General features: G+C 37.4%; 2 protein-coding genes across 2 annotated transcripts in view; one reads left to right on the top strand and one right to left on the bottom strand.

The window, feature by feature from the left end:
* Positions 1-20,212, bottom strand: part of PDE3B (phosphodiesterase 3B) — a 173,569-nt gene that overhangs the window by 4,242 nt on the left and 149,115 nt on the right. The window contains exons 12-14 of the mRNA XM_059931189.1: positions 12,377-12,576; positions 5,550-5,753; positions 2,842-3,003 (exon numbers count right to left, since the gene is read on the bottom strand). Coding sequence (XP_059787172.1) covers positions 2,842-3,003; positions 5,550-5,753; positions 12,377-12,576 — 566 coding nt within the window. The remainder of the gene's footprint in view (positions 1-2,841; positions 3,004-5,549; positions 5,754-12,376; positions 12,577-20,212) is intronic.
* Positions 12,948-13,244, top strand: LOC132369514 (dynein light chain 1, cytoplasmic-like; the record flags this gene model as incomplete). The annotated part of the gene is made up of 1 exon (XM_059929204.1): positions 12,948-13,244. A coding segment is annotated over one exon (258 nt), but the record flags the coding sequence as incomplete, so codon positions are not given.

Raw genomic sequence — 20,212 nt, 5'->3', positions numbered from 1 at the left:
GAGGATTCGCCCCAGCTGCCTGCCCTGTGATACCCTCCCACTTGTGGTCCCTAGGGTTCTGGAGAGCACAACTGGAGATCAGACAGATGTGGTTTCAAAACCTGCTTTTGCCACCTACTACCTGTGTGGTGCTGGGCAAGCTCTATGCCCAATTCATGTGTAAGATGTGAATAATAATCTACAGGGTTGCTATAGGATGAAAAGCAATATTATATAAAATGTTGAGCACAGGGCTGAGCAGTCCCCAAATGGTACTATTAACATTTTAGCGCCTACTGTCTGAACTGGTGGAGGATGAATACTCTCCACAGTGCACAAGTTCTGCAGGCAAGCAGTGTCTATCTGTGCTGAGCCAACAGAGCCCTAAGGAGACAACCAGAAACTGTCCCATGATTAACTGTCCCATGATTAAAAATCTTATATGGCTTTATCTTCTGTGAGGATGAAAATTATTAATATTTACAAAAAATATCCAGGTGGGTTTATCCACAGGATTCTACAGTTTCATACATTTGACTTTTAAATAGGAGTTAGGCTTTTCTAAGCCCATGGCACATAATGGCTATAGGAGTATACATAAAGATAGTATAATTAAGGTAATAAAAAGGTAAAAGGTTGGGCCAGGTTAGAAATTTGCATTCATATCTGAAGAAGGCTGAATAGCAGAACAAGACTGAGAAGGAATTCTGATGGTTTTGATGAGGGTTGATTTTCCTATAGGTTAGTACATTTAACCTTCACGACCACTGTGTGGTAGGGTCATCAGATGGCATTTTTCTCCTTTGACATAAGAATAATGAAACCTAGAAAGATTAAGCGAAACTGTCTGAAATACTATATTGTTTTTAGTGATCTGGAATTATAATAGTTTATTGAGCACTTATGTGTCAGGAACTGTTCTAAGAACTTTACATAAATTAATTCATTTGATCCTCACACAACCTTATGAGGTAGGTATCATCAATATTCCTATTTTCTCAATGAGGAAACTGAGGCACAGAAAGGTTAAGTAACTTACCCCAGGTCACATTGCTGGCAAGGAAGAGGAGCCAGGATTCAACCTCAGGCATGGCTTCCAAGTTTGTTTAATAAGAATTAATTCTCTATACTTTAAAAATATATTATAAAATGGGTCTGAATGAAATTTTCTAATGTTCTTTCACTGAATTAGTGGGTTTTCTAAAATTGGCATATACTACCACTTTCTTATTACCACTGTTTGTACAGATAATATAAAGACAGCATTTTCCTTAGCATAAAATTCTTTTGTGAACATGAACTGAAGCCTGAGGCAGTCTTCAGTTATCTTTGAGAATGAGGATGGGAATATGCAAACACTACTATACATACTGCAGTCTACAAATTAGGGTAAATATTTATAACCATTTATTACCCCAGATTACATATAATTTAGTTCAAATGTATCAGTGAAAAGTATTCTAAGATTGTTGCTAAGATTTTACTAATCTATTTTCATGATTACACAGTATGGTATTTTGTTGACTTGTAAACAGCAGAGTAAACACTATTGTATTGGGATGTTTAGCTAAGGTGGGTGAAAGACACTACATTTACTGGTCATTCAATACAATCTGGGTGTGACAAGGTATAACAGATAAGTGTGCAGTTTATAGGCTCAACTTCATCACTCCTACTAGAGTAGCAACTCATGGTAAAGAAAGCCCTGTCACAGAAGTCTCACTTGGTAGACATCTTGATCTTTCCTGATTAGTAGGTCTAGTAAGGATTCCCAAGGAATGCAGTTCCAGTCAAGAGGATGTATTTGTTATTCCGGAGATAATGAAATATTAGGCTTCTGGGGAAATCAGTATTTTTCTACATTGTAGGGAGCCTCAAAATTGGACAGAAAAGTGGTAAAGACTGCAAAGTGGTAGGATTATTTTAAAGACAAGATTAAAAACATATGAGAAAAGAGCATGTTTATATTTTTGAAACTTGAAAGCCACTAAGTATCCACTTTGTCCCCATTTCTAGTGCTAATTTCTTACCCTCTGCCAGGACTTTTAAAGAGTTGATGTATCTAAGGCAATCTTTCTATAGCAGAGTTGAAAATGGGTTGATACTTTAAAAATACAATCTAAGTATACCCTGAATCAATTAAACAACTTCTTTTGGAAATAAATTATCCTAGGTTATAGGTTTTCAGGATTGAAAGGGACCTTGGAATCAATATGTAGTGTTTCCTTAGCTCTAGACCGGAGTACATTCAACCCACTCCAGACTGGCAATAAACTATTTTTGTTTTTAAAATTTGAAGATTAATTTTTTGTTTATTTATTTATTGTTATTTTTTAAATTTTTGGCTGCGTTGGGTCTTTAGTTATGGCACGTGGGATCTTTCGTTGTGGCGTGTGGGCTTCTCTCTGGTTGTAGTGTGTTGGTTTTCTCTCTCTAGTTGTGGCGCACAGGCTCCAGGGTGCACGGGCTCTGTAGTTGTGGCTCGCGGGCTGCAGAGCGCGTGGACTCTGTAGTTTGCAGCACGCGGGCTCTCTATTGAGGCGCACGAGCTCAGTAGTTGTGGCATGTAGGCTTAGTTGCCCTGTGGCATGTGGGAGTTTAGTTCCCTGACAAGGGATCAAACCCACATCCCCTGCGTTGTAAGGCAGGTTCTTTACCACTGGACCACCAGGGAACTCCCTGTTTTTAAATTTTAGAAACAAAGGCAAAGGAGCTGAGAAAATATTAAGACCAGAGCAAATGCAACTCATTTTTGGTTAAAGCAACTCATTTCAAGCATTTAATGTAGGTATCCAAACCAAAAGGGTGGTGTCTTCAGATGGCAGCTCTTAAAAGTCCCACCAATCTCATGTTTCAACTTACCTGCTCGTAAAATTCATTGACAATGCCTTCTGTCCATTTCAAATGCAAGTCTCGAACTTTTGTTGGGCCATTTATATCTGCCAGTTTGATGCACACCTGGCATACTAACAGGCGATCATTTTCATTACTCCATTCTATACCATTACTGTTTACATCATTGGCCTAGTTTGGAAAAACAGAATTATTTTAGGTGCTGAGGGCACAGGAGTTTTTTGTTTTGGGGGTTTTTTTTTGGCCACCCCGCACGGCTTGTGGTATCTTAGTTCCCCAACCAGGGTTTGAAACCACGCCCTCGGCAGTGAAAGCGTGGAGTCCTAACCACTGGACTGCCAGGGAATTCCCCAGTTTTTTGTTGTTACCAAATTGTCTTAAAACTGTTTCCTGTCCAAAGGACAGGAAGGAATTTCAATAAATGCTTCTTTTAATTGGTTTGTGCCATAACATGTACCTCTACGGGTTACATTTCCCTTTGAAGTGTCATTTACAGTTTTGTTTCAATGGAAGTAGAGCACTGTACAAGCAGAACAACAAACCGTGGGTTTCAATATTTGTGATTACCAGAGAAAATTGTAATTTGTGTATATTATATATTATACACATTAGTATATAATACGATATAATATAGAATATAAATGTATATGCAAAAACAAATCATATAAGAATTATAACTATTTTTATCTCAAAAAGGAACACTTAAGGATCTAACTGTAAAAGACAACATGATATAGTTGAAAGAACACAAGTCTTAGAAGCTAATCTCTATGGTTTTAAATCCTGACTCAGAATGATTTACTAATTCATTGCGTAACGCTGGAAAAATTACTTAAGCTCCTTGAGTCCACCTTTCTTCATCTATAAAATAGGAAAAATCAATCTAGCCATATTGCCATGAGGATTAACAAATGAAAAATGCACAGTTCATAGTAAATGCTAACATTGTTATTTAAATAAATGCTAGTTATCTGGCAAATTACCATGCCTTTCAAGAACTCAAATTTCCTCTTGTAAGAAATAAAGTGAATAGGCCAGATCAGTGGCTTTGGAACTTTTTTGTGATGGTAGATTTTTTTTGGCATCTACCCCCCTCTTTTTTCTTTTTCTTTTTGGCTCTGCTGCATAGCTTGAAGGATCTTAGTTCCCCGACCAGGAACTGAAGCAGGGCCATGGCCGTGAAAGCCCTGAGTCCTAACCACTGGACCACCAGGGAATTCCCTGGCATCCGCCTCTTTTGTTAAAGGAACTCTTATGTAGACCACCACTACAGAAAACAGTTAAAAGAAAGGCTAGCTCTTTAGATTGAAATTGTGTAGTCTAGGGAATTCCCTGGCTGTCCAGTGGTTAGGACTCCACACTTTCACTGCCGTGGCCCGGGTTCAATCTCTGGTCGGGAACTAAGATCCGTAAGCCTCGCCAGGAGGCCAAAAAAAAGAAAGAAATTGTGTAGTCTAGAGCCCCACTCATGTGACATTTTTCTGAGAGACTACAGAACAGAAATCTCTGAGGAACACAGATTCAAAAGTTTTGGGCTAGATAATCTTTCACCTATAAAAACTTCTATTTACTCTGACTTAAGCACTTAAATGAATTTTTATTAAATAAAAATAAAAGTTAATAGAGCTATACAGTGATGAAATAAGTTTAAAGAAATTTCAAATTTCTTGCTGATTTTTATAAACATTTTATCAATATCACAACAGTGACATATATAGGTCTCCTTCCAGGAGGTTGAATCTAGTACTCCTTTGATACCTGTTCCTCTACCCTGAAGGTACACCTTCCTTTAGGGCACACATGTTATCAAGAAAACGATTTCCTGCCTGCAAAAGGTGGGGCAGCCTTCCCTCAGGAATCTAAAGCAGTGGTTCTCAACATTTTTTCACCCCAACTTCTGAGGGATAGAACGTGCTCCCATTAGTACCATCACACAAGGGCAGTGATTCTCAATTCCATAGTGAATGTGAGCTCAGTGAGGACAGGGACTTCCATCTGTTCATTCCTTATTCTTCACTGGGACGATTGCATGCAGTGGGCAATCCCAATAAACAGTAGGTCAATGAGTGCCTTATTCTCACGTACTTCTCCAGTCCCACACCAGCCAGTTAAACACTTAATAATATAAAGGGAAACAGGTGCAGCAAAGTAGGCATAACTGGCTTCTTAGAAACACATCTTTAACTTCATAAAATGCCTTACCTGGCACTGTGCACAACTTTCTCAAATCTGTCCCTAAAAGCTTCAACTGACATAATTGGAAATGTAGCAAGCAATAGTATTTTTGGACATGTTATAATTTTTTTAAAAGATTGGCATATATATTGTATTATGTCAGATTTATCATGACTTCATGACTTCAGATTTATCATTCTAACTTAATGTTAAAAAAAATACCTTTTGGAATGGCCTAATCAGTTAGGTAATCTGATTGATAGAACCTGGCCATCCCCTAAAGAAAAGTAACTTTTCAATTACCAACCCGCTTTTTTGCCCAGTATAACTTCCTGTCCCCTTGTGCCTATAAAAGTCTTTCATTTTATACTGGTCCTTGGAGCTCCTTTCTGTTAGACTGGATACTGCCTGATTCAAATCAGCTTTTGATCAAATAAACTCTCAAAATTTAAAAAAAAACAAAACAAACAAAAATACCTTTTGTCAGTAACACTGACAATAATTTCTGCTTTTGAAACCAGGAATTAATTTGCGTAACAAACCTTGGCATTGAATTCAGCAAGGAAATCAAAATGCTTTTTAAGATCTGTGGCAAGGATTGCTTCAATGACTAAAAAACGAAAGCGCTTGAATTGCACATTATCAAGATTAAGAAGGAAGTTGTATTCTGGACGAGAAAGATACAGATTCCAGGCTGATGCAGCATGATGATTTTCCAGAACAGATCTGTCGTTGTACAAAACTGCCTAAAAAGGAATAAGAAAAATGAGGCAGGCATCTCAAAGATACTGAACTTTAATAATAAACAGAGTTAGGATCAGGTTGGAAGAATACAGTGAGTACCTACTACATGCCAGGCATGTTAATACCTGTAAAGAAGGGCTGATAATTTTATAAATGAGTAGACTGAAGTGCAAAGAGGATAAGGTACACCTTTCCAGAATTCACAGCTAGTAAGCGAAAGGGTAATTTGTCTCCAAAGTTCATCTTTGCAGACACCACGCTGCCTACCAAGAGATGTAAAGTTGATATTTGAGGTCAACTTCATTAAATCAGTGAACCTTCTTAGATAAAGCTTCTGTTAATAAAGTCATTAGGGACAGAGAGAGCAGGTTTAGGGATATATTACTGTTCTTTAGCCAGCATGGAATGAACAATGGTGGTGACTGAAGGAGAGGAACCTGGAATACTGTGCATGGTGAGTCAGAGACCCACAAATATGAGAAGGGCACATCCTATACTCCCAACTGACACAGTGCCTGGGAGTCAGAGAAGTATCAAGCAGGTAAAAGCACAAATTCTCTGGTTCAAGTGGTGTAGATTTATTCACTTTTTTTCCACTTCACTCTAGTGGAAGACCCTGAGGTACTACCTCAGTAGTCTAGGATTTGGGAATACAGATTTTAAAAACCACTGGATTATATAGAATTTTTAAAGCTTCTTCCATCTCTAACAAGCAAGCAATTTTTTAAATTATTAAATAAGCATAGTAATTATTAAAAGAACTCTCATAGCCAGTGCTAAAGGCTGAGAATAAAAATTAAAACATTGTCCCTATTTTCATAGAGCTTCCTGTCTAATGGAAAAGGACATATAAAAATACTGCGCAATCTCAGTTAAGATGCATATTCTGAGCCTAATTAGATTGTTTTACATATTTGTGAAAATTAGCTATAGTCTAGATTTAAGCATAGATACTTACCATTTGATTTTTTTTTACATCTTTTTTTTATGTTAGCAATGATATGATTTAAACTTTACAGTGAGTCATAAAAAGGCTGGAAACAATCTGTGTCCACCAATGGATGAATAAAGAAGATGTAATATATATGGACACAATGCAACATTTTTTAGCCATGAAAAAGAAGGAAATCCTGCCATGGGTGGACCTTGAGAGCATTATGCTAAGTGAGATAAGTCGGAGAAAGACAAATACTGTATGATATCACTTACGTATAATCTGAGACTGAACTCTAGATACAGCAGAACTAGGTAGCTACCAGAAGGTGGGGGAATTGGAAGATGGTGGTCTAAGGATACAAATGTGCAGTTTGAAGACAAGTTCTGGGGATCTAGTGTACAGCATTGTGATTATAATTAACAATACTATATTATATAATAAAAAGTTGCTAAGAGACTAGATCTTAAATGTCCTTACCACACACACAAAGTTAATTATGTGATGTGATGGAGGTGTTAGCTATCGCTATGGTGGTAATCATATTACAATATACGTATCAAATTAAAACGTACATGTGAAACTTCAAAGACTTCCTAAGGGGTCAACTTGCATTTAATAGTGATTTAACTAATTCATGCTTAAATCCAATAAAGACTGATAAATTATCAGAATAGCTTTGTTCATGAAGAAGTAATCAAACTCCCAGCTCAATAAACTACAATGTATAATGAGTGTCCTGTAAAGCTAGCTGACTTAAACTCTCAGCTAGTGAGATCAGTAAAAGAAAAAATTAGTAATTCAGAATTCCTGCAGCATCCAAATTACCCTTTGACATTACCAAAGAAATATAAAATGGAGACCAAAAGAAATCTGAGTCAATATTAGAATCTAGATATAACCACTATACTGGAAGCTTTAAAGACATGGTAAAAGTGGGAATGGATTGAGGAAAGGCCATCTAAGTCATTGCATAAGAAGGAAAAACCCACCTGGAGAATAAGTAGAAGGAGTCCCCTGCTGGACCCCAGTCAACTCTCTACCTCATGGCTGAGTGGAGGCAAGAATCATGGAGCAGTAAGGAGGCAAATTCTGCTTTAGAAGAATACTGGAAGCTTGCACATAGAGCAACAAGCCAAGCTTAAACTCCGTGAGGAAAACATTCCAGGTAAAACAGATAATGAAGCCTCAGCTGGCTTTTACTGAGAGTGCCATGACAACTAGAAAAGGAAGACAGTTTCCCCCCTAATTTAGAGCTGCAGTAACTAACATCCTCTGAGTTTTGCTAACGCAACTTGCTACCTGCTTTCTCTAGTTATGGATCCCATCCTTATCTCCACAAGCAAATACTTCTCTAACATGGCAAAGCAAATTAGTTGATCATAAAGTTTACTTTTACCTTCTCTGAGTCAAAAAGATTTGAAAAGGGGTTTAATACAAACTCTGACGGAATTAATCTTAACAAAAACCCATCAGACATAAAGACTTTGATCAAACAGGAAGACTATGCCAAATCTGAACTGAACAAACGTCTCCTTCTGAAACACAAGAAAAAGGAGGAAACAGAAAAATCTCTAGGTCATAGTCATAAGATTAAAGAAGGTATTTTAATTTTTCTGAATGAAAAATCTTGGATTAAGAAAGACTGTTTTCATTAAAAAAATAATATTCCTAACTTAAAAAAAAATCCAATAGAGGCAGTAAACAAATTAGGTGCAGCAGTAAACAAATTAGGTGCAGTAGAAAACAATGAAGCTAATTTTTTTTTTTTTTGTAAAGAAGTACTTCTCTTTAAAGAAATAGTCTTGATGAACAGGTGTCATCTGGGGATTCCTTTACTCTCAAGTTCTGGGTTCTAAAATTTCTGGTAATCCCATTATCTTCTAAGACCCTTTGTCTTAGTTATCACCCTTGTTTTGCTAAAACACATTTTTATGTAACTTTCTCAGATAGGATGGATGGAACATGATTTTTAAAAATCTTTGCATACCTGAGACTCTTCATTTTGCTCTTAACACTCAACTGTAGCTTAGCTGGATACAGAACTCTAACATGAAAATAATCCTTTTATGCCAGCACTATCTCCTCCCATTTTACTTTTTTCCTAGCACTTATGTCATAATCATCTCTCTGTCTTTTACACACACACACTTGTTTTTTCTTGCTTTACTAGAATGTAAGTTCCATGGGGGCAGAATATTTTTTTTGCCTGTTTTGTTCAACACCATTGCCTAGAATAGTGCCCGTCCCACAGTATGCATCGAATAGCCTTGTGTATGTTTTATTGCTGAGTCTCTTTAATTGGGAAGGATGAGTAGGAATCCTGTGAACATGGATGGGGCCTGTTTACCTAGCAGGTTTTGCTTTAGAATTACCAGTGTGATTTCAAAAATGAGAAGGATTTACTCTGGAGTACTAAATCTCTCCTGGCCATTTTCTTCAATATCTAAGAGATGTGCTTTCTGCCTGGAAATAAATGCAGTAAATACAGTTGCTTTGCTTAAAGGTGTGTGGTGTGTAGAGCAGACAAGGGCAAATGGCATCAGGAGTCTCTAGGGTTCCACTTAGGCCTCAGCTCCCTTCTAGTATATTATAATCTCGTAATATTTGCCCACATGTTTTTCATTTTCCAGAAACAGTATGAAATTCTTTAACCTACTGGTGATAATATCCTCCCGCCAACTCCTCTCTGTTGTAATGAGCTTCATCCCTTACTATTATTTTGATCAGGAGGAAGAGGAGAAAATGTACTTGTTTAGTCACCATCTTGATCTATATTTGGGAGGACAAACATTTATGACTGTCTCAGCTCTACAATTCTCAAAGTTTTGTTTACTTTTACCCCAAATCAAAATATTCTACAAACTCTAACATCTCAATCACTAATCTCCATCTTTCAGCCAACTATTCATTTGGAAATAGCTCAGAAATCTCTTAGAATTTTAATACTGACATCCCTCCAGGATAAAGCTGACTAAATGTTTCCCCTTCTCTCATGGCAAGGATTCAAAATAATCCTCCTAGGTCTTCCCACACACTTCTCTTACCATGAGAATGAAGAATGCTTGATCCAGTTGGTGGTATTATACACTATTGTCCCTTTTTATCATATACCAGAGCAATAATATCTTTCACTATTTATGGCCTGATTAGACCTATTGAGCTTCCTAAGATGAGAGAGACTGCTTTATTACCTAATAAACAGGTTAGGCCTCAGGCTTTCACAAAAGAGTCCTTATCTCACAGGGACTAGCTGAAGAAGGTCTCAAGAATTTCATCACTTTGGGAACAATGGAGTATATTTCAGACAAGCTTAGCAGTCCTGCAGAGCAAAGAAATTAGGGATCCTTCAACATTCAGCAAATTTTTACTGAATGCCTTTTGTGTGCTAGGCACCATTCTAGGTATTAGGGAATAAAAGAGATAAAAATCCCTGCCCTCTTGGAAACTTATACTCCTCTGAGAGGCATGGAATAAACAAAATACACAAGCAAAATACACAGTATGCTACATGACCATTGTTATGATCAGGGGAGGAACATAATGAGTGCCAGGGAGGGGCTTTTGAAATTTCAGGTGGAAAGAAGTGACAAAGTGACCTATATATTGGGTTGGCCAAAAACTTCGTTAGGGTTTTTTGTAACATGATACAGAAAAACGCAAGTGAACTTTTTGGCTAACCCAATATATGTCTGGGGAAAGAGCACTCTGGGCAGAGAGAACAGAAACTGACCAGGTTCTTAGAAAGGGAGTGTGCCAGCACATAGAAGGAAACAGCAAGGAGGCCAGTGAGGCTAGATCTGAGTGAATTTAAAAAGGAGAATTACTGGGGGCTAAATCGTGTAGGGCCTTCTGAGCCACTGTAATGACTGTCTTTTACTAGGAATGAGGGCTTGGAACACAGAGTGATGTAATGCACATTTAAACTGGGCCACTCTGGCTGCTATGTGTTGAAACCAGACTGAAGGGGAGCAGGAAGTAAGCAAGGAGACTAGGTAAAAGGCTATACTTTTTCATAGCTGAACTCTGATCAGTTTCCTTTCCAGTCCAGCCCTTTCCATTGCTTCATCTCTTGGCAGTCCTTAACAATGAGAATTTAGAAATAACACATAGTTACTGATTGTGTCCAGACTTCATGTTTGTATTTTGGTCAGGACAACAGTTTTGAGTATACAACTTATATAAATTACATTCATGTGTCATTGTTTTCAATTATCTGCATGCAACACAAGTAACACTAGAATTCACTAACTTGTAATATCCTTGAAGAAGAGGGTAATAAACAAGTCTGACTCACCTATACTCAAAGCTAATAAAGAGAGAATGAAAGCAGAGGGTGGAACAGAATAGTGAATAATTTCTGTCTACATGATATCTGATTCAGTAGATAACTTTCCAAATGTTATCTCTTTTAAATTCATTTAAAAGTTACCTGTGGAAATCATGAGCTATGAAGAGATGAAGTCTAACTGGAGAAAATGAATTACATAGCACTTTTAATCTTCTCTTTCTCTCTGAATCCTATTCTTGTTCTGGGTAGAGAATCTATCTCCTATATTTTAAGTAGTGGGAGTGTGTGAGAGAAATGAGAAAAGGAACACAGAGAATGGCTATAAAAGATGAAAGAATCAGAACTGAGTTTTGAACATAGAGCAACAAAGTGAGGAAGTAAGATGAATTCAGCAAACAATCATTGACAACTTGCTCTTTGTAAGGCAGGCAGGCAGAAATACAAAGCTGACATTTCAGGAATCACCAGCCTAAACAAAAATTCACAACCACACTAAATTCTGCCTAAAACCAAGTACAGTCATCCCTTAGCATCTGCAGGGAATTGGTTCTAAGACCCCTTGAGCAGATGCTCAAGTCCCTTAATAAAATGATGTAATATTTTCATATAACCTACGCACATCCCCTGTATACTTTAAATCTTCTCTAGATTACTTATAATACCTAATACAATGTAAATAGTTGCCAGTGTGCAGCAAATTCCAAGTTTTGCTTTTTGGAACTTTCTGGAATTTTTTAAATTTTCAAATATTTTTGAGCTGCAGTTGATTGAATCCATGGAGGCAGAACCCCTGGATATGGAGGGCTGACTGTATTTAGTTCCGAGTCCTAATGTTTAAAGTCATCGCAATTACAGTATCCATTTGTTGGGAACTCCTACCTCTTATGCAAATTGTGACCCTAAAGGAATCTTGCACCTGATCAGCTGTACTGAATACAAAAATAATGTACTAGAAGATTTTTTACATACATGAATATATGCAGACCTAAAAGACTTAGAGTCTGCATATTATGGTATGTCTTAGAGAAAAAAAAGAGGACAACAACAAAAATAATAACAGTTCTCAGTAATTATAGCTTTTAGGCATATGAAGGATCTTGCTAGAAGGAAGAGTAAGTCTTACATCTAGTCAAAGTCTTATCAATTTGATCAAAGGCAAAGATATTGACAGCGAAGACTCCAGAATTTCATAAAAGTAGCGAATTACTCTTTCAGGAACATTTTATTTATTTTCCAGTTGAAGATAATTTTTCCCGAATTCTTCAGCACATGTCATATCACTGCTGTGTGTTATTCTCCAATGGCCAAATGATTCAATTGAAGAATGGTTTACAAAGGGAAATACAGTATGGCTGTAAAATTTCAGAATCACTCAAACTTTCTGAAAAAGTAGTTCCTACCTGAGGGGCATTTGTAGCCACTAGAAATGCATTTGTCCGCCCTGGGTGGTCGTAATCATGCATGGCAGCTGCCACATACAGAGCCATCAATTCCAGTGCAGGAATGTTTGAAGACAGGCAGCCATAGCTCTCATCTGGAACAGAGCAACTCCTCGAAGAAATGTAAGTGATTCGCCCAGGGTTAATTCTACTGTTAGAATCTGAGGAACAAGCAAAATAACCCAGCATTACACATAACATCCTCACAAGGAGGCTAAGGAGGAGATTCCCATACCTAAGAAATAGACTCTATTTATAAACATGGACATAAAATAGTATACTATTTCCAACATACATGCTAATAGAGAGGAACAGTGTTAAACACGACCCTGAAGTCACTTACTTTACAGGACATGACAGGATTCTCATGATGCTCTGTTACTTAAGCTAGTGATAATTTTTAAGAACCTCTGACTGATAGATGCGCCATGGCTTCAGTAGGGACCGCTCCTCTCGAAGGGTCTGAGCCTCGCCAGCCCCTCCCCCAGGAGACCGTTGCAGTGGGCCAGCCCCTGCTCTTTGATAACCATGTGTGACCGTGATCAAAAATGCCAATATGTCGGAGGAGATGCAGCAGGACTCGGTGGAGTGTGCTACTCAGGCATTGGAGAAATATAGTATAGAGAAGGGCATGGCGGCCTATATCAAGAAGCAGTTTGACAAGAAGTATAACCCCACCTGGCACTGCATCGTGGGGAGGAACTTCGGTAGTTATGTGACACATGAAACCAAACACTTCATCTACTTCTACCTGGGCCAAGTGGCCATTCTCCTGTTCAAATCTGGTTAAAAGCAGGGACTGTGCCACACACCCAGTGATCCATCCAAAAACAAGGACTGCAACCTAAATTCCAAATACCAGAGACTGAAATCTTCAGCCTTGCCTAAGGGAACAAACACCTCGATCTTTATTGTGTTGTTTTGTACAGGGCATTCTCTGTACTAGTTTGTTGTGGTTATAAAGCAATTAGCAAAACAGCTTACATTTGTATTTATTTTCTATTCCATACCTCTCTGCCCCATGTTTTTTCTCTTCAAAATCCATTCCTTTAAAGAAATAAATGTGTTGGAGAAGTGTGTATTTAAAAAAAAAAAAAAAAAAGCCAAACCTCTGATTTTCTAAACATTTGTTATTTAATGGTTAGATATAATGGCCGGGGTAACAGGAAAAACCAACCTAGAGAATAACGTTTCATGAAATAGTATAGAGACTTAGGAATTTAATATATTAACAAAGTAAGCTTTTCAACATAGATGCTTTTCAAATCTTATCCAGATAGATTACCTTTCATTTGTAACCCTGACTACAACCCTTCTTCCTCTTCTTTTTCCTTCCATGAAGCCCCTTATAAAATACTGTAAAGAAAAACTATGAAAACTGAAAAGGCATGGAAAACTGAGGAATGACTCAGTCAATATAACTCTTTTTATCTTCTAGTTAGAAACAGTGTTTTCACTATCAGCACTGTGCTTTTGATGTCCTTAATATCTTATATTTGTTTCTTCCTTTTTTGTAATTGGGTGGCTATCTCCATTTATAGTCACTAGATTGTTTTTGCTAAAGGGATCTTAAAGTATTAAGAAGGAAATAATAAACTATATTGAGAGTAGACAGCAAATAAAACCACAAAGATATTAGAGAGATACTAAATTTCATTGATGTGTTCACCAGTGGAAACTCAGAATAATATCCTGGCTTGTCAAAGTCCAAAAGGACTTTATCATAGGTTAGTTCACTCAATATTTGCAATCACAAGAATGTTTTAACATAATGACTTTAACACACACTATTGATAATTATAAAGATACCTAATTATTTTCATGCTGTTTATATTTTGTACCTAAATTGAGTTTTAGAATTACCCACACTAGAGCTACTTTTAAAAATAATTATAAAAAGTAAAAACAAGACAGTTAAATGTATGGATAAAGATATATTTAAACATTCAAATTTCTGATAAGATTTTAATTACCAATATCAGAGTCAATAACTTCAATTTTTCCTGCATTATATGCGTTCTGTATTTCCCCTAGAATTTAAAATATGTTCATAAAATATCAAAAATGGCAAAAAAAATCCTTTTAAACTCAATAATTACTTAGCATTGACATATTAGGATCTTAATACATTAGTTTGTCTATATTTAACATGAAATTAGTAGTATAAAAAAGAAAATAGATGGCAAGGACAACTAAACATAACTACTGTAGATCCCATTTAAAAGGAGGCCTCACGGGACTTCCCTGGCAGTCCAGTGGTTAAGACTTCGCCTTCCAATGCAGGGGGTGCGGGTTCAATCCCTGACTGGGGAGCTTAAGATCCCACATGCCGAAAATCCAAAACATAAAACAGAAGCAATACTGTAACAAATTCAATACAGACTTTAAAAATGGTCCACATCAAAAAAAAAATCTTTAAAAAATTAAATAAATAAAATAAAAGCAGGCCTCAGTAAAAGGCATCCAGACTGAAAAGGAAGAGGTAAAACTACCTCTATTTGTAAATGACATGATCTTGTATACAGAAAAATCCTAAAAAATCCACTGGAAAACTATTAGAACTAATAAATGAGATCATAAAGGTTGCAGGGTACAAGATCAATATGCAAAAAATAAATTTTATTTCTTCATACTAGGAATGAATAATCAAAAAATGAGCCCAAGAAAGCAATTCCATTTATACTAGCATCAAAAAGAATAAAATACTTAGGAATAAGTTTAACAAAAGAAGTGCAAAACCAGTATTCTGAAAACTAAAAAATATTGTTGAAAGAAATTAAATAAGACTTAAATAAGTAGAAAAATACCCACGTTCATGGTTCAGGAGACTTAATATTGTTAAGATAGCAATACTCCCCAAAATGATCTATGGTTCAACACAATCCCTACCAAAATCCCAGCTGGCTTTTTTGGTACAAGAGATATAGAAGCTGGCCCTAAAATTCATATGGAAATGCAAGAGATCCAGATTAGCCAAAACAATCTTGAGAAAGAAGAAGAATTTCGAAGTTTACTACAAAGCTTTAGTAACAAAGATTGCGTGATACTGGCATAAGGATAGACACATAGATCAATGGAATAGAATTGAGAGTCCAGAAATAAATCCTCATATATATGGTCAATTGCTTTTGGACAAGGGTGCCAAGACCTTGTTGAGAGCCAACTATGCCCTGTGTGATGCAAAGCACTTTCATACATGTTGTTTCATTTAATGCTCACATCTTAAAAGGTAGAAACTGATTTTATAACATTTAAGAGCCAACCATGTACAGAATATATAAAGAAATTTTTTCAACAAACGGTGCTGGGACAACTAGATATCCATGTGCTAAAGAATGAATGTTGGACCTCTTCCTTATTTCATCCCCCCAAATTAGTTCCAATGGATCCTAGACTTAAACTTAAGAGCCAGCTATAACTATGAAACTCTTGGAAGAAAACATAGTAAATCTTCATGACCTTGAGTTACACAAACCCTTCTTAGATATGACACCAAAACCATGAGTAATGAAAGAAAAAATAAGATAAATTAAACTTCATCAAAATTAAAAGCTTCTGTGCGTCAACAGACACTATCAAAAAAGTGCAAAGACAACACAATGTGAGAAAATAGCAAATCATAAATCTAATAAGATACTTGTATCCAGAATATATAAAGAACTTCTACAACTCAGTAATGAAAAGACAAATGACCAAATTTTTAAATGGACAAAGGACAAAGAAGATATACAAATGGCCCATAACAACATGAAAAGATGCTCAATGTCATTAGCTATTAGGGAAATGAGAATCAAAAAACCCACAATGAGATACCACTTCACACCTACTAGAATGGCTATCAAAAAGATAGATAATAACAAGAAATGGCAAGAAATTGGAATCTTCATACATTGTATGTGGGAATGTAAAATAGTGCAGCCACTTTGGAAAATAGTTTGGCAGTTCCTCCAAATGTTAACCACAGAGTCACCTTATGACCCAGTAATTCCATAAAACTAGGTATATGGCCAAGAGAAATGAAAACATATACCCACACAAAAACTGGTATAATATTCATAGCAGCATTATTCATAACACCCCAAAAGTGGAAAGAACCCAAATTTCCATCAACTGCATATTGACTGGTAGGAGAATGAGAAAGAGGCAGAAAAAAAAATGCTTAATATATAAAATAAATATCAATATATATCGAAGCAATGAGGAAAATACATATGACTATTATAGACTTCATTTCTGTGACTGGTCACATAGCTGTGTTTGGGATTTAATCATCTTCTTATTTCAGTACCCATCCCTCAGTCCCTTTTTGCTCAGCCAGCATCTCTACTGATTATGGTTCTTTGCCCAGTGGGATGACCCATACTTTCAGGGGTCTGCATTATTAGTGACCCTTATGGCACTGGATTACTGCAGTTTTTCATTATCTTTTGTCACTGGACATAGGAGTACCAAAAAGGTCAGAGAATCCCCTTGGTTCCTAACATACATCCTCCCATGTGTAGTAGGAACCCTATTTTTTCTTGATAATGAGGATCAGACAGGATCAATCACCTGACCTTGTACAGAATCCTCCTCTTGTCTACTGGTTCAAAGGCACGGAGAACACAAAGTGGCCAGATGTCTGTCTCAGTTTACAGTTTCCCTTTTATGTGTCCTCTATTGAAAGCATTTTTCCTTGGGAACTAAGGTGTGTAAGCCAAGTTTTTGTTTGTTTTGGTGGGGGTGGGGGGAGAAGCAAAAATTTTCTAAGTGGATCATTCGAGGTAACAGAAAAAACCCTCCTAATCCCACTCTTTGGTTCACAGATTTGTGTATTCTTGGAATAGGAGAAATGGTACCATATACTGGTCACTGGTTCAGAAAATAAACCACATTTTGTGGGACAGCACCTTAGCCCCACAAAATGTTTTCACCTAACAGGTGCCCCAACTGAGTCTTCAATATGTCATTCTCTCAGGCCAGCTGTGGGATGATAAAGTTCATGAAAAGATCAGTAAATTCTGTGGGCATGAGCCCACTGCAACAATCTTTTGAGGCAAAAATGAGTTCCTTGATATGCAATATTGTATATAATAAGCCAATGGTGAATAAGGCATTCACTAAGTTCACAGATGGTGATGGTGAAGCACTATAGACAGACAGTAAAAGTAAATCGATACACAGAGAAAGTGAGAACAAAAGCTGTCTCTTCTATAAGACAAGGGATCCAATATAATCAACCTACTACTACCAGATAGGTGACTGGATGTTCCCCCAGGGAATGGTGCTATATCAAGGGCTCACCATTGGTTTCCCCTATTGCCAAGCTGGGCACTCAACAGAAGCCAGGGTCAGGTCAGCCTCAGTGAGAGGAAGTCCATGTTGCTAAATCCATACATAATCTCCATTCTTGCCATCTTGCCTATTGTGTTTATAAGCCCATCAAATGAAAACTAGAGTAGCTAAGGAAAGAGTCTGACTGATAATCAAGAGAAGAGGTCATTTTGACTACTTGATTATTGAGAGCCTCTTTTGCAGGGAATGCTCTTTGGGAAGTGTATTAGTCAGGGTTGTACAGAGAAGCGGAACCAACAGTGTGTGTGTTTGTGTGTGAGAAAGTGTGTGTGTGTGTGTGTGTGTGCGTGAGAGAGAGAGAGAGAAAGAGAGAGAGATTTTAAGGAATTGGCTCATGCGAATATGGAGGCTGGCAAGTCCAAAATCTGCAGTATGGGCTAGCAGACTGCAGAACTAGGTAAGAGTCAATGCTGCAGTTCAAGTATGAAGGCTGTCTGCAGGCAGAATTCCTTCTTTTTGGAGGGAAGTCAGTCTTTGTTCTATTAAAGCCTTCAACTGATTGGATGAGGCCCACCCACATTATGGAGAGCAATCTGCTTTACTCAAAATCCACTGATGAGTTAATCTCATCTAAAATACAGCCTCACAGAAACATCCAGAAAAATATTTGACCAAATGTCTGAGCACCATGGTTCAACCAAGTTGACACATAAAATTAACCATTACAGTAAGCATTCACATGGGAAACAAATATCCTCCACTCTGAGAAGTCTAGCCACAAATTTCTTTCCCAGAACTCCTTATCACCAATTTTCCAATCTTTCTCCTTCTACAACTCTAAGTATCCAAGCAAGCTATTACCCACAGGCCATGTATCTGTGTAGATCCTTTCTCCTGGTCATCTCTCTCTCTAGGCCAAATAAACAAGCAGATTTACTGCTTGATGTTCTGCCTACTGATTGGATTTACCTTCCCCTATTTATCCTTCAAAGGATACCTTTGAGAGTCTATAAAGCTGTAGTCATCAACTTTCAGGAGGTACTGACTGGTATATGAGACAAACCAATCTATAAACCAGGTCTTTTCTCCTTCAGTCAACTGGTCAAGGGTAATTCCCCATGAAGCCATATGGATTAAGGAAGAGTGCCAATGTATTAGCAATAGCTGCCATAGGAATCTGAGTTCATATTTGGAGTCTCCTGTTCCTTCGGGGACAGCTCAAAACTAACCTTGTATTTAATAATTCCTCTTGATGATTGAGTGCTACTGTACATGCCAACTTTAGGAGAGTCAGAGGGTCCAAGTTTATGACAGGCAGGTCATGTGGTAACTTAGTGCACATGGTCAAATATTCAAACTCTATCAGAGCCCAGTAACAATCTAGCAGCTGTTTTACAAAAAGAACAGTTATCCGAGGAAGAAGGATGGGCACTGCCTCAAAATCCTAAGGATTTATACTATGATTCCCTTGTAGCGATCTTCTATAACTCCACAGAGGATCCCTACCTGCCAAAGACACTCTGAAAACTGCTGGATGTGTTGAGGGTCATATTGCCAAGTGTCCAAGCAGCTTACACTACCCTGAAACTGCTTCACATGATTCTGCTGCTCTGAGTTGCACATAAAATTCATAGCCTTACAGTTCATGGGCTGGAGCAGCAGTACTGAGATATTGTAAATTTGCCTTTAGAATCCAAAGAGCACTCTAGGTAGGGAATTCAAAATAATTGTCCCTAACCTTGGAGAGGATACCTCAACATATCCTAGACCACCAGATTCCTAATAACTTCACTGAGGTAGCAAATCTCTGAATTTCTGTGCAAGTTCTCTCATTTCTCTTCCTCTGGCACTCTTATCAAGGTATCTAGGATATTTGTTACATCTTGCACAGTAGAGCTATTCGGCATTATCTGGTCATTATTACTGGACCACTTTGATACCTTATGGGACTAGGCTAGATTATAACAGAATGGGAGACTTGACATAGCCCAGAACTAGGATGATGAAAGTGTACTGCTATGCCTGCCAGGTGAGAAAGTAAATGTCTTCTTGTGGATTTTGCTAACAGGTATAAAGAAAGAAACATTTCTCCAGATTAACAGCTGTGTACCAAACATGATGAGTTGGGTTGACTTATTCAAAAATTCATATCTGGAACAGCTGTGACAACTGGAGTCACCACCTGATGAAGTTTAGAATAATCCACAGTCATTTTTCAAGATCCATTCATCTTGTGTAAAAGCTAAAGTACCACAGGTCAAATAGCAATGTGATGGAAATCACCACTTCTGCATTTATTAAGTATTTGATTGTGGCACTAATTTTGCAGTCCATCCAGAAATAAGGTACTGCTTTGGTTCACTATTTTGCTAGAATGAGGCAGTTTCAGGAGATTTCATTTGACCCCTCCTACCATGATGGTCCTCTCTGCAGAGATCAAGGAATTAATGGAGGGATTCTGCCAGTTGCTAAATATGTTTATTCCAACTGTGCATTACAAAAATGGGTGGGTTCAGGGAACTA

Source organism: Balaenoptera ricei, chromosome 8, assembly GCF_028023285.1.
Source record: "Balaenoptera ricei isolate mBalRic1 chromosome 8, mBalRic1.hap2, whole genome shotgun sequence".
Taxonomy (NCBI): Eukaryota; Metazoa; Chordata; class Mammalia; order Artiodactyla; family Balaenopteridae; genus Balaenoptera; species Balaenoptera ricei.
This window is presented reverse-complemented; position numbering and strand designations above follow the sequence as displayed.